This window comes from Chlorocebus sabaeus, chromosome 5 (genome assembly GCF_047675955.1).
Source record: "Chlorocebus sabaeus isolate Y175 chromosome 5, mChlSab1.0.hap1, whole genome shotgun sequence".
Taxonomy (NCBI): domain Eukaryota; kingdom Metazoa; phylum Chordata; class Mammalia; order Primates; family Cercopithecidae; genus Chlorocebus; species Chlorocebus sabaeus.
The window spans coordinates 77,647,556-77,662,101 of NC_132908.1; the positions used below are offsets into that span (position 1 = coordinate 77,647,556).

Sequence of the window (14,546 nt, forward strand, 5' to 3'; positions counted from 1 at the left end):
GACTGTTGCTTGCGCTCCGCTGGGCGGGGCTTGGAAGCGGCGGGAACTGCAATTGGTGGCTTTGAAGGCGCGGCGGGCGGGAACAGCTGCCGAAGAGGGAGACTGAAGGAGATGTGGGCCGGTAAGAGAGCCCCGGGCGGCATTGGATCGGGCCCGGGAGGGTGTGGGGCCTTGAGGAAGCCAGATCCCAGGCCTCGGGGAGCGGCTTTTTCCTAATTGTCGCACGTTATGAGGCTTAAGATTGGCGCTGGGTCTCGGGCTCGGGGCGGGGAACTACGGTTCGGGCCGAGGTGAGGGGGCGGTGACGCTGTGCCGGACGTGACGTCACCTCGCTCGCGGTGGGGCGGGTCGAACCGTACGTAGGCACGCGACTGCGTCAAAGGCGGGCCGTGTGGTCATGTGACCAGGGGCTCCGCTCTCCGATCCTGGGTTGCTTCCTGGCCCAGAATTGGGGTTTTGCTTTTCTGTCACCTCGGCTTCCGTCGTTTTTCGGCCGTGTAGCCTCTTGCGTTCCTCCTCGCGCTGCCTGTTGGAGCTCTGCAGAGGTGTGTGGCTACGGGAACGTTACTTAAAATGGATCTTTTTGATCATGCGTTCCGCAGACCTTGAGTATCTACTGTATGCCAGGCACTAAAGCGCTAGGAAGTACAAAGAAAGTTTAAAAATGGGACCGGGCGCGGTAGTTTACGCCTGTAATCCCAGTACTTTGGGAGGCGGAGGCGGGTGGATCACGAGGTCAGGAGTTCGAGACCAACCTGGCCAACATGGTGAAACCCCGTCTCTACTAGAAATAGAAAAATTAGCCGGACGTGGTATCAGGTGCCTGCAATCCCAGCTATTTGGGAGGCTGAGGCAGGAGAAGCGCGTGAACCCGGGAGGCGGAGGTTGCAGTGAGCTGAGATAGCGCCACTGCACTCCAGCCTGGGCGACAAAGCGAGACTCTGTCTCAAAAACAACAAAAAAAGGAAAGTTTAAAAATGGTCACAGGGGCAAACTTTTACTAAAGGGATTTCCATCTTAATTGGTGAGATTGAGTGCGCTCTACCAAATTTCTTTAGACTGGCGTTCTGCAAACTTTACCCGGAATTAATCATCTGATCTACTCTTTAAAAGATGCTAAATCTCAAGCCTTCCGTGCGCCCTCCCCACAGTTTAATTTGATAGGGCCCAGGAATCAATTTTAACAGCCTCGCCTCGCCTGTGTGTGTGTGTGTGTGTGTGTGTGTGTGTGTGTGTTTTGTTTTTTTTTGAGTCTTACTCTGTCGCCCATGCTGGAGGGCAGTGGCACATTCTTGGTTCACTGCAACCTCCTCCCGGATTCAAGCGGTTCTCCTGCCTCAGCCTCCCAAGTAGCTGGCACTACAGGTGTGCGTCATGACATCCAGCTACTTTTTGTACTTCTAGTAGAGACGGAGTTTCACCATGTTGGCCTGGGTGGTCTCGAACGCCTGACCTTGTCAAGTGATGCACGGTGCTGGGCTCGCTCCTGGCCCCTCGCCCCTGTTCTTAATGGGAGAGGTGTTGATTTGATGTTTCACTGACTGTTGAATCCCAGTTCGCCCAGGTTGTCTCCTCAGGCATTCATTCCACAAGTATTTATCAAGGACGCAGTAGACTGTTCTTGGCTATAGTGACGCCTTTCCGGTCGAGGAGTATAACTGTGAATAAAAACATCGTCCTGCCCTGGAGCTCAATTTTAGAAACAAGAAAATTTAAAAAGATAATTTCAGACAGTTCCATAAAGACAATTAGCAGTGCATGGCCTGGCACAGTGGCTCACACCTGTACTCCCAGCACCTTGGGAGGCCGAGGCGGGAGGATCACTTGAGATTGGGAGTTCAAGACCAGCCTGACCAACATGGTGAAACCCCCATCTTTACTAAAATAGAAAAATTAGTTCGGTGTCATGGTGCACACCTGTAATCCCAGATACTCAGGAGGCTGAGGCAGGAGAATCATTTGAACCTGTGAGGCAGAGGCTGCAGTGAGCAGAAATCACGCCACTGCACTCCAGTGTGGGCGACCAAGCAAGACTGCATCTAAAAAAAAGGAAAAAAAAAAAAAATTAGCAGTGGAGAGTGGGGGAAGTAACTTTTGGTTGGGTGGTCAGGATAAGTCTGAGGAGAAACCATCTAAGCTAACACCTGAATGACAAGAAGTCACTGGAGAGAACATGTGCAGGAAGACCCTTCTAGGCAGTCGTAACTGCAGGCACAATGGTCCTTCTCCAAAGAGATTATTTAACTAAGAGACTAGTGTAGCTGGAGCTCAGAAAATCAAGGAGAGGGAAGCGGGGGCCACGCAACACAGGGCCTTGTAGACCATGGTGAAGGCTTTAGATGGTCCAGTAACTACACAAAGAAACAAATCCGACTCCTGTTTCATGATCCTGATTCTGTTCCTACAGCCTTAATTCAGTTATTTTTCTCTTTCTAAACGACTCCTAATCCTTCCTCTTTATCTTTGTTTTACTATCATTTTCAGTATATTTTTAAATACAGTTAACTATTTCTTTTCAGAAGTAGACAAGGATAATTTTTCAGTTTTCAACAAATAAGTCATAGCCAGGACTCTTGTAGGAAGATACTTCTTTGTCCCTGGAATTCCCAAAGTTGTAAAGGAAACAGGTAAGACTACAGGCTTGTGTCTTAAACACAGACACCCAAGGTCTGTGTGTGCCTTCCTAGAAGATACACTGTTAAGGGACATTAAAGTATGCAGGTTGTACCCTGCATTGTTTAAAAATCATGTTTGCAGACCGCACGTTGGCTCACACCTGTAATCCTAGCACTTTGGGAGGCCGAGGCGGGCAGATCACTTGAGGTCAGGAGTTTGAGACCAGCCTGGGCAACATGGTGAAACCCTGTCTCTACTAAAGACACAAAAATTAGCCAGGTGTGGTGGTGCATGCCTGTAGTCCCAGCTACTTGGGAGGCTGAAGCAGGAGAATCACTTGAACCAGGCTGGGGAGGTTGCAGTGAGCTGAGGTCGCACCACTGCACTCCAGCCTGGGTGACACAGTGAGACTCTATCTCGAATGAAAAAAATAAATAAATATCAATGTTTGTTTGCTTTTTTGTTCTGTATTTGAAGAGAGAGAGAGATGCTCACTGGTGTCCCCAAATAAAGTAGCAGAGGAGAGATCAGCTGTCAACATTGGCTCACAACTTCTGCCCAGAGGAAAATAATAAAAGAGCTCAGAATCTTCCTTCCTTATTCCTTCAGCCGCTAGGTCATTCCTCTGGAGATTATATCCCTTGCCTATTGATGAGGGAGCCACACTGGATTTGGGGCTCGGGACCTTTTAGACAGTTGAGGAATCTCACCTTCAGGCATGGGCAGGAGAAGTGAGGGAGGAAAGAGCTCTTTGTTCACAGGCAGTGCATAAAAGGACCGAGAGACAGCAATCCACTGCACCGCTAGCTCTTAGCATGTCCTGTGGACTCACAGATCCAACTGCTTATTCAGTATCTCCTTTGGACTCTCACCTTTATCTTAATATTAACAGATTGAGAATAGATTTCCAGAATTCCTGAGCTTTCTTCTTTCCCTGTCGCAGTCTTGACCATCTCAGCTAATAGTAACTTTGTCTTTTAGTTCCCTGGTAAAAACCTTGGTTTCATCTTTGGTTCTTTTCTTGATCTAACACCCCACAAGTAATCCATCTAGAAACCCCATGAGTTCCCTCTTAAAAGTGTATCCAGAATCTGACCTCTTCCCCTGCCTCACTAACCTCCAATCTCTGTCCTCGCCTCCTTACACTGTGTTCTCAGTACAGTAGCCAGATTGATCCTGGCAGAAAAGCTAAACAAGAGCATGTCCTGCCTGTGCTCAGCACCTTGCAGAATGAAAAAAGCAGTGATCCCTGCAGTGGCTTTCAGGGCCCTCCATGATCACTGACCTCACCTCCTTCTCTATGCCTCCTTCCTGTCTCTGCTGTGCCCTCACTGGAGACCACCCTTCCCTGTTCCTTGAAGGCCCCAAGCAGGCTCTTGCCTCGGGACTTTTGCACATGCTGTTCCTTCTGCCTGGAAAGCTCTTCCACCACATGACTCCTTCTCCTGCAAGGATTGCCCCAAAGTCATAGTCTCTATGAGGCCTACTCTCTCCAGCACTCCCACCCTCAACTCAGCCTGCCAAAATTATTCCATTTTCTCCAGCACTCCTCACTTTTAACATAGTTTGTGATTCCTCTGTTGTTTCTCTCTCCCCACTAGAATGGATGCACCATACTGGAACAGATGTTTGACTTTTTGGCTAAAGACATATCTATCCCCAGTGCCTAGAAAAGTGCCTGGCATGCACAGGTCCTCAGTAAGGGGTTACATGAATCAGTGAATGAATGAATGATTTATGTATCATCGCCATCAAAACATCAAAATAGCCAGAAAAGGAGGGAGCGCACTAATTTTTAAACTCTAAAACATTTAAATATACATTAAGGAGAAAATAATTAAATGCTTATGCTAAAACACTGCAGAATAGCTGAAAAAGTGTAAACATTTAGGTGTTTGACCTACAAATCAAAATCCCAGCTAAATATGCTGATGGCCAGGCGCGGTGGCTCATGCCTATAATCTCAGCACTTTGGCAGGTTGAGGCGGGTGGATTGCCTAAGCCTAAGAGTTCAAGACCAACCTGGGCAATGTAGTGAGACCCTGTCTCTATTTTTCATACGTGTGTGTGTATGTGTAAATAAAAACAGACAAGTATTGTATTTGGTTAATACTTTGTTGTGCTGTTTTTGTTTTGTAAAAGCGCCAAAGAGATGGATGAGACTGTTGCTGAGTTCATCAAGAGGACCATCTTGAAAATCCCCATGAATGAACTGACAACAATCCTGAAGGCCTGGGATTTTTTGTCTGAAAATCAACTGCAGACTGTAAATTTCCGGCAGAGAAAGGAATCTGTAGTTCAGCACTTGATCCATCTGTGTGAGGTAACAGTGTTAAAAATGATGAGTCTTGAACAGAGTGATACCCCTTTGGGTTTTTCTTTCTTCTATTCCTTACCCCAAAAGAGATGTAAGGTAGCTGCTAAACTATTAGTGAAGTGATGAGGTCTATATACAGCTGCAGTGGAAAAAAACCTAATTTTTAATTGACCTTTTCATCTTAAAAGAATGCTTACAAATCAATAAGATGGAAAAAGTAAATATCATAGGAGAAGAAAAAACGGTACAAATTAAAATAACAAGCAGTGTTTTTTGCAGTATTTTTTTAAACCTATCAAATTATCAAGGATGAAAAGACAACAACACCCAAATGTATTGGCAGAGTTGTAAGGAAAGAGACTCTGTCTTTCATGTGTGTTTATCGACTTAATTGCTTATTGTTTTAAAATGTTTTAGTTGCAAATATAGTTCAAATAATTTTCTTATTCCAATATACCCATCCCTCCTTCACTTCTATTTATTTATTTGTTTGTTTATTTTTGAGACAGTCTTACTCTATCATCCAGGCCAGAGTGCAATGGCACAATCTCAGCTTACTGGAACCTCTGCCTCCCAGGTTCTAGCGATTCTAGTGCCTCAGCCTCCTGAGTAGCTGGGACTACAGGCACGCACCACCACACTGGCTAATTTTTGTATTTTCAGTAGAGACGAAGTTTTACCATCTTGGTCAGGTTGGTGTCGAACTCCTGACCTCAGGTGATCCGCTCACCTTGGCCTTCCAAAGTGCTGGGATTACAGGTGTGAGCCACCATGCCTTGCCTCCTTCGCTTTTAAATAAATATACTTTTTGACCTAGCAATTCTATTTACAGAAATTTATGATGAGAAAATAATAAAAAATGAGGTATGTATAAATATTATAATTGATAAATATTTAGTTATATAAATCAAGATGCATTGTAGCATTGTTTTAAAAAGAAAACACATTCACATAAAGATGTGTGTACTAATGTTCACAGCAACATTATTCATAAAAGCTACAAACTGGAAACAACCCAAATGTCCATCAGCAGGTAAACAGATGAACAGATTGTGATGTATCCATATAGTGGATATACTCAGCAATAAAAAGGAATGAAGTATTCATAGATGCTAACATATGGATGGATATGAAAATAATTGTGCTGAGTAAAAGCCAGACCAAAAAATGAGTACATACTTATGTTAACATTCATATAAAGCTCTAGAAAATGTAAACAAATCTGTAATGACAGAAAGCAGATCAGCGTTTGCCTCAGGACTAAGGCTTGGGAGGTACAGACATGGGAACCAAGAAGAGTGGAAGGAAGTGGGCGGTGATAAGAAAGGGACACAAGATTGGACTCAGTGGCTCCTGCCTGGAATCCCGGCACTTTGGAAGGCCAAGGCAGGCAGATCATTTGGGGTTAGGAGACCAGCTGGCCAACATGGAGAAACCCCTTCTCTACTAAAGATACAAAAATTAGCTGGGCATGGTGGCACACGCCTGTAATCCCAACTCCTCAGGAGGCTGAGGCAGGAGCATCACTTGAACCTGGGAGACAAAGGTTGCAGTGAGCTAAGAGTGCACCTTTGTACTCCTGCCTGGGCAGTAGAGCAAGACTCTGTCTCAAAAAAAAAAAAAAAGAGACACGAGAAAATTTGGGAGGCAGTGCTGGTGGATATTGTCACTGTCTTGATTGTGGTAATGGTTTTGTGTGTATATTCCTTAGTCAAAATGTATCAAATTGTATTCTTTAAATATATTTAAAATATATATTTAAACAGTTTAATGGATGATAATTATACTTCAATAAAGTTAATTTTGTAAAAATCAAGAAGTTAACAGTGATGAATGAGGAATAAATTGTGAGAGAAGGTTGTGAATGCCTGGACTAAGACATGAATCAGTCAGAATGTCCATTGGTTAACAGGAGAACAGATTGGAGACAGTTTGTCAGTAAAGTACTGAGAACGTACAAATAGTCTGTTCTAACCAATCCTAAAATGTGTTTTAAATGGGATAGAACCAAATCTATCACCACGGTTACTAAATAATTTGTTTTCTCTTTTAGGAAAAGCGTGCAAGTCTCAATGACGCTGCCCTGTTAGACATCATTTGTAAGTTTTAGTGATTGGTGTTTACACTTAACTGATCAGTTTCATCAGAGGCAATTTTGTCGCCCAGGCTGGAGTGCTTTAACGTCATCTCAGCTCACCGCGACCTCTGCCTCCTGGATTCAAGTAATCCTCCAACCTCAGCCTCCCAAGTAGCTGGGGCTATAGGAGTGCACCACTATGTATGGCTAATTTTTTGTACTTTTTGCCACGAGGTTTTGCCATGTTGCCCAGGCTGGTCTCCAGCTCCTGGGCTCAAGTGTTCCTCCTTCCTCAGCCTCCCAAAGTGCTGGGATTATAGGGGTGAACCGCTGTACTTGTCCCAGAAGCAATTTTGTATATAAGGCCTCAGATTCTAGAGTCGAGGAGACCTTGTTTCAAATCCCAGTATGTCACTCAGCCATATGTTGTTTGACAAGTTGCATCACCTTTCTGAGCCTCAGACTTCAAGCAGAGATAATAGTACAGTATCTACTTCACAAGATTCTTGTTAGGATTAAATGAGGTAGAGCCTGAGAAGCTGTTAGCATGGTAACTAGCATAAAGTAAATGTTAGGCTTTGTATTACTCAGGTTGCCAACCTACAACAGCTCAACTTAAAATTTTTCAACTAGTATGAAAGCAGCAGACATTCAACAGAAACCATACTTTGAGTTCCCATATGACCATTCTTTTCTCACTTTCATACAGTATTTAGTAAATTACATGAAGTATGCAACAGTTTATGATAGAAGACTCTTGGATGATTTTGCTCAACTGTAGGCTATAAGTGCTCTGAGCACACATAAAGTAGGCTAGGCTAAGCTAAGCTATATGAAGGTTAGGTGAATTATTTTCACCTCAAGGTGGATTTATCAGGCATAGCCCCATCATAAGTCAAGAAGCATCTGTACTATTACTATAGGATTTGAAAATAACTTTCTGAAAATTTGTTCCTATTACAGTGTAGCTTCTCACCTCTCCTCCCTTCCATTTCATTGATTTTTGTCTAGCTTGCCTGTCTGTACTTTTTCAAGATGTCTGTTTTTTTAATCAGAAGGCAGCATAATGTAGGGGCTGAGAACACAGGCCCTGGGGCCAGATTTCTTGGGTTCATTTCATGGCTCCATTACTGCCTCCCTGTGAGCCCTGTAGGAAGGTCGTTAACATCTCTGTGGCATACCAGCATCTCTGGTATTATCATTTGACCCATCTGTATAATAGTGATAGTATCACATAAGGTTATGGTGAGAATTAAATAAGAGTACAAGTTAAATACTTAGAGCCTGGTATTAACTAACTGCAATCATTATGTATTAGCTGTTTTCTGTAAGTGTAATTATCTTTAGTAATACTTTGCTCCAACTCATGGCATGCTCCAATTCATGCTATTGCTGAATTTAGAGCATCTGCCTCTGATTTAGTTTATCTCATTTTCAGTGGTTGGATTCTCTCAGGCATAAAAGGTGGATCCACACCATTCCCATTTCTCATACATTCATTCAAAAATTCATTAAAGCACCTGGCTGGACACAGTGGCTCACACCAGCACGTTAGGAGACCAAGGCAGGTGGATCACCTGAGGTCAGAAGTTGGAGACCAGCCTGGCCACTATGGTGAAACCACATCTCTACTAAAAATAAAAAATTAGCCAGGTGTGGTGGCAGGTACCTGTAATCTGCTACTCGGGAGGCTGAGGCAGGAGAATCGCTTGAACCCAGGAGACAAGAGGTTGCAGTGAGCCAAGATCGCACCACTGCACTCCAGCCTGGCGACACCAGGAGACTCTGTCTCAAAAAAAAAAAAAAAGAAGAGAAAAGAAAACCTGGTCTGAGGTCCAGAGACATAGACAGATCAGTGCAGAGAGAGTTTTAAGCCAGAAGGATGAAGGGATATGGTTGAACTTGCTAACTTCCTAGATCCATTTCTACTCCAAGATACTCCAAGTTTGTAACTCCTGAAAGGTGTTTTCTGTCATATACTTAGTCATTCATTCGTTCATCAAACATATACTGAAGCCTGTTGTGGTGGTATGGGACACCTGGGAGGCTGAGGCAGGAGGATCACTTGAGCCACGAATTCAAGTCTAGCCCAGTTAACATAGTGAGACCCTGTCTCTTAGAAAAACAAAACAAATACTGAGTGCTTGCTTTATGCCACACAATTTAGACCCGGGACTACAACAGTGAACAGGTCCCTCATTTCCATCAGAGTCTAATTGGCAAGACAGGCAGTGTACAAATGAACATCTAAATAAATAATGTGGCCGGGCGCAGTGGCTCATGCCTGTAATCCCAGCACTTTGGGAGGCCGAGGCGGGTGGATCACCTGAGGTCAGGAGTTTGAGACCAGCCTGGCCAACATGGTGAAACCCCATCTGTACTAAAAATACAAAAAATTAGCCGGGTGTTGTGGCAGGCGTGTGTCATCCCAGCTACTCGGGAAGCTGAAGCAGGAGAATCACTTGAAGCTGGGAGGCGGAGATTGCAGTGAGCTGAGATGGCACCATTGCACTCCAGCCTGGGCAACAAAGAGTGAAACTCTGTCTCAAAAAATAATAATAATAATACATACATACATAATGTGACGTCAGGTAGTGATGAGTCCTCCAACAGGAACTGGGAGCTAACGCAGAGCATTTGGGGTAGGGTGATCACGGTGGGGACTACCCTGAGTAGAGAACAGAATGAGGTAGGGAGTGGGCTGTGTAAGGAGCTAGGAAAAGAGGCTCCAGGCAGAGGAACAGCTGGCTCAAATGTGGGTCCTGTGGGGCACAGCATTCCCTGTCATGCCAGATTAATGTGATATTCTGTGGGGCAGGCTTATGTGGAAATAGAATAAATGGGCTAACAGAATAAAAACCAAAACTCAACTGTAGTTATCATCTAAGTCGGTTGAATTGAGTAATTATGATTTGCTTTATTTATATGAAGTAAATTTAATCCATATAAAGTTTATATTTTGAACACAAATCTGTATAATCCAATTTATGAATTATTGTTTTCCCCAGTTTTATAGTATAGAAATATCTATAAGCATATTAGTTCAAAGTTCTATGATATGCTAATAGTAAACCTTTCTTCCCTCTCTCAGATACGCAATTTCATCAGCACCAGAAAGTTTGGGATGTTTTTCAGATGAGTAAAGGACCAGGTAATATTTTCTGTTTCCAATTGCACTTTTGTATTTGATAGTTTGGCTTGGACTCAGGAGGCAGAGGTTACAGCGAGCTGAGACTCCACTCGCACCACTGCACTCCAGCCTGGGTGACAGAGCGAGACTCCATATCAGAAAAAAAAAAGAATAGCAGTATGTTCCTCATTTCTTTAAAAATGAGGCGATTATTTATTACTTACTTATGGAAAATGAGAAACATATTTCTTGGTGCCATGTCAGAAGTACTAGCAGCATTTGTTTGATTTGATCATGATTACTCTGGAATTACACAAAATGCTTAGTTTCATGGTACTTTGCAAATGTATTTACTGAAAACATTGTAGCTCTCTTGATTTTTCTTTATTTTTTTTCACTTTGGCAGGTGAAGATGTTGACCTTTTTGATATGAAACAATTCAAAAATTCATTTAAGAAAATTCTTCAGAGAGCATTAAAAAATGTAAGAATAAAATTCATTTTTTACATAAAATTCAATGTCATAACATCTGTGCACTTCAAATTTGCTACTATCCTAGGTTTTTTTTTTTATTTGTAAGAAATTCAGTTAGTAATAGTTCATACTGTTCTACTCCATATCAAAAACACACTGTAAATATTATAAAAACTTCCCTTTCCTCTCTCCTGTCCATTCAGGGCCTGAGGCTGCTTTTTCTGGAGGAGCTCAGTCCAGCAGAGCTCTCTGCAGTGATGGAAATGCTCTGTATTGGCATTGTTCAGTTCAGCCACATGTAGCTGCTGAGCACTTGAGGCTAATGTGACTGAGCAGCTGAAATTTTAATCTTTTTGTTGTTGTTGTTGTTGTTGAGACAGAGACTCTGTTGCCCAGGCTGAAGTACAGTGGCGAGATCTTGGCTCACTGCAACTGCCTCCTGGGTTCAAGCAATTATTCTGCCTCAGCCTCTCCAGTAGCTGGGACTACAGGTGTGCACCACTATACCCAGCTAATTTTTGTATTTTTAGTAGTCATTGGAGTTTCTCCATGTTGGCCAGGCTGGTCTTGAACTCCTAACCTCAGGTGATCTCCCTGCCTCGGCCTCCCAAAGTGCTGGAATTACAGGCGTGAGCCACCGCACCCAGCCTGAATTTTTAATCTTATTTAACTTTAATGATTTTACATTAAATAGCCACATGTAACTAGTAGTTCCAGTAATGGTCAGTGCAGACCTGAAGCACCCTTGATTTTACAGATGTTTTTGCTTTTGTAATGTGAAACGAAGAAGCTGTTCAGAATAAGACGATCTTCCATTCAAGCCAGTAGAGGCCCACTGAGCACGTGATTGGGGCCAAGCTCTGTGCTGCTCACTCAGGAAAGTCAGACAGCTCTACGCCACCATACCCTGGACTGGGGAAACTTTCTTGTCTCCTGCACTGAGGGAATTTGGAAAAGCTGGTAAAGAATGGGCAGAATTTGCTAGTGCCACCGTAACCACCCACTTTTCCTAGAACAAGATCTCAGAGGGAGGAAACAGAGACTTTGGCAAGCCAAGTGCATCTCACTCAAGTCCCTACTTTCTAGGCTCAAAGCTTTAAAGGGAAGCTGAACCAGAGGGGAGCTGATAATCCAGGAGCAGGCTATTAAATTCCAGACCAATTGGCAACCATATTTAAAAGTTTGGAAAGGCCTGTATGTTATTCATGAAATGGATACAAGGTAGTACTTCCTTTGGTCTTGCCATATAACATTCCTTTAGAGGAGTTTTTAGCTTCTGAGCTAAATGCATAAGAGCATTAGGAACAGTATATTTTCAAGCCCATTATGACACAGAAATCTCCTTTTTTCTTCTTCTTTTTTTTTTTTTTTTTTTTTTTAAAGACATGGTCTCACTCTGTTGCCCAGGCTAGAATGCACTGACATGATCTCGGCTCACTATAGCCTAGACCTCCCAGGCTCAAGCCATCCTCCCACCTCAGCCTCTTGAGTAGCTGGGACTATAGGCACATGCCACTGTGCCTGCCTTTTCTTTTTTTTGGTAGATATTGAGTTTCACTGTGTTGCCCAGGTTGGTCTCAAACTCCTGGGCTCAAGCGATCCTCGTACCTCAGCCTCCCAAAGTGCTATGATTATGGCTTGAGCCACAACACCCAGCCTACTTACATAGAAATCTTACTGTTAAACTTTATAGTGTGTGCTAGGTCTGGGTTAGATGCTAAGAAGGCTTCATTATAAAACAAGTATCTCATTTGTAAGGCTGCCTTACCTTATAAACTCTTAGAGATGGAAGAACAGTTTTCAGGACAAGTCCAAGAAATTACTGAAAAAACAATCACCTCTACAAAAAAACTTAAAAAAAATTAGCCAGGCATGATGGCACATGCCTGTGGTCTCAGCTACTAGGGAGGCAAGATGGGATCGCTTGAGCCCAGGAAGTCGAGGCTGCAGTGAGCAAGCTATGATCATGCCACAGCACTCCAGCCTGAGCAACAGAGCAAGACCTAGTCTCAGAAGAAAAAAGAAGAAATGAAAAGGATGTTTTTAAAAAATCACAAAATGTTTTCCCAAAGATTCCCAAAATACTTATGAAAAGCAGAAAAGACTGCCAGGCCTCAGCCTGCATACACGAGTATAGGGACATCATTGTTCACCCCTAAGAAGACTGCCAGGCCTCAGCCTGCATACACGAGCATAGGGACATCATTGTTCACCCCTAAAAAGACTGCCACATCTCAGCCTGCATACACGAGTGTACGGACATCATTGTTCACGCCTAAAAAGACTGCCAGGTCTCAACCCACATACACAAGCATAGGGACATCATTGTTCACCCCTAAAAAGCACCTGGAGTTGATGCCACAATGAAATTTTAATTAGGAAATTATGCCTTTTTTTTTTTTTTTTTAAATAAGGTGACAGTCAGCTTCAGAGAAACTGAGGAGAATGCAGTCTGGATTCGAATCGCCTGGGGAACTCAGTACACAAAGCCAAACCAGTACAAACCTACCTATGTGGTGTACTACTCCCAGACTCCGTATGCCTTCAAGTCCTCCTCCACGCTGAGGCGCAATACACCGCTTCTGGGTCAGGTATGGAACAAATTATTACAAGCTATAATATTTTATTATCCTATCTCAAAGATCTATATAGATTTTAACTGCTCAATAAGTATTTGATAGAGAATGCCAGGCCAGGTGCAGTGGCATGTACCTGTGGTCCCAGCTACTTGGGAGGCTGAAGTGGGAGGATTGCTCGTGCCCACGAGTCCGAGGCTGCCATGAGCTGTGATCACAAGACGAAGCAACACCCCACCTCTAAAAAAAAAAAAAAAGATACAGAAAACCACATGTAATTCTTGTTCTCGTAAAATAAGAAACAGAGGGTGTTATTATCTGCAGATGGGAACATGGCATAAGATTAGATTGGAACTGTACTTTATTGTTTTTTGATCTAGAAATAATGCATACTTAATATAAAAAATGCAACCGATACAGAAGTCTCTAAAGATAAGACATCTTCAAAGCTTCATACCCCTTTTCCCTATTCCATTCGTTCAAAATAACTACTGTCAAAGTTTGCTATTGCCTTTGACAAGATAGTTCTTATAAAAGCCAGGGTAGGCCAGGCATGGTGCTCACGTCTGTAATCCCAGCACTTTGGGAAGCCAAGGCCGGTGGATCACCTGAGGTCAGGAGTTTGAGACCAGCCTGGCCAACATGGCGAAACCCCGTCTCTACTAAAAATACAAAAAAAGTAGCCAGGCGTGGTGGCAGGCGTCTGTAATCCCAGTTACTTGGGAGGCTGAGGCAAGAGAATTGCTTGAACCTGGGAGGCGGAGGTTACAGTGAGCCCAGATCGCGCCATTGCACTCCAGCCTGGGCAACGAGAAAGAAACTCCATCTCAAAAAAAAAAAAAAGTAACATAACATTTCCACATGGTTACAAATGAATATACTACATTACTTTTTCATAATTATATAATTTGCTTATTAATAAACATTATTTTCCTTTGTAACCATTTCTCCCACATTCCATACACAAGGAGACTGCTTCCACATAAGATGTAGCCTCTGTTCAGAGCCTGCTTCTCTTTATGATTCTGCCTTTACTATCACAGGCTTCCTAGCATCTTTCCCCAAATTAATTCTCCCTAAATTGGCCTGGCACTTGCTGCTGCCACTATTAGCATTCACAACCACAGTGGCACCTTCAATTGGTTCCAGAGCTGCCACGTCAGCTGGTTGTAGGGGGGCAGTTCTGCCATCCTGGCTGCATCATGTCCTGTCACTCCACAGCAGAGTTGGGTGGAGGTGCGGTGTGGAGTACCAAGGACTCCACTGTTGTGACCAGGCGAGCCCTAGGGTCCCTGTGACTACTTGCTTGTCATTTAAGTTTTTTGGTGGTTTACTGAAATGGCAAAGACTGCTACT

The 14,546-nt window shown here is 43.5% G+C and overlaps 1 protein-coding gene and 1 long non-coding RNA gene across 3 annotated transcripts in view; one reads left to right on the plus strand and one right to left on the minus strand.

Annotated features, from left to right (window-relative positions):
• Nucleotides 1–14,546, plus strand: part of CENPN (centromere protein N) — a 24,126-nt gene continuing 9,580 nt past the window's right edge. Inside the window, exons 1-6 of one of the 2 annotated variants that reach the window (XM_007994169.3) lie at nt 1–121; nt 4,759–4,939; nt 6,987–7,032; nt 10,102–10,161; nt 10,547–10,623; nt 13,029–13,205. In XM_007994169.3, the coding sequence (XP_007992360.1) occupies nt 4,769–4,939; nt 6,987–7,032; nt 10,102–10,161; nt 10,547–10,623; nt 13,029–13,205 (531 nt within the window). In that variant the 5' untranslated portion in view covers nt 1–121; nt 4,759–4,768. The remainder of the gene's footprint in view (nt 122–4,758; nt 4,940–6,986; nt 7,033–10,101; nt 10,162–10,546; nt 10,624–13,028; nt 13,206–14,546) is intronic. The other variant, XM_007994167.3, reaches the window with a different exon arrangement.
• Nucleotides 13,220–14,546, minus strand: part of LOC140711702 (uncharacterized) — a 4,305-nt gene continuing 2,978 nt past the window's right edge. The window contains exon 3 of the long non-coding RNA XR_012092987.1: nt 13,220–13,430. This is a non-coding gene — a long non-coding RNA (uncharacterized lncRNA). The remainder of the gene's footprint in view (nt 13,431–14,546) is intronic.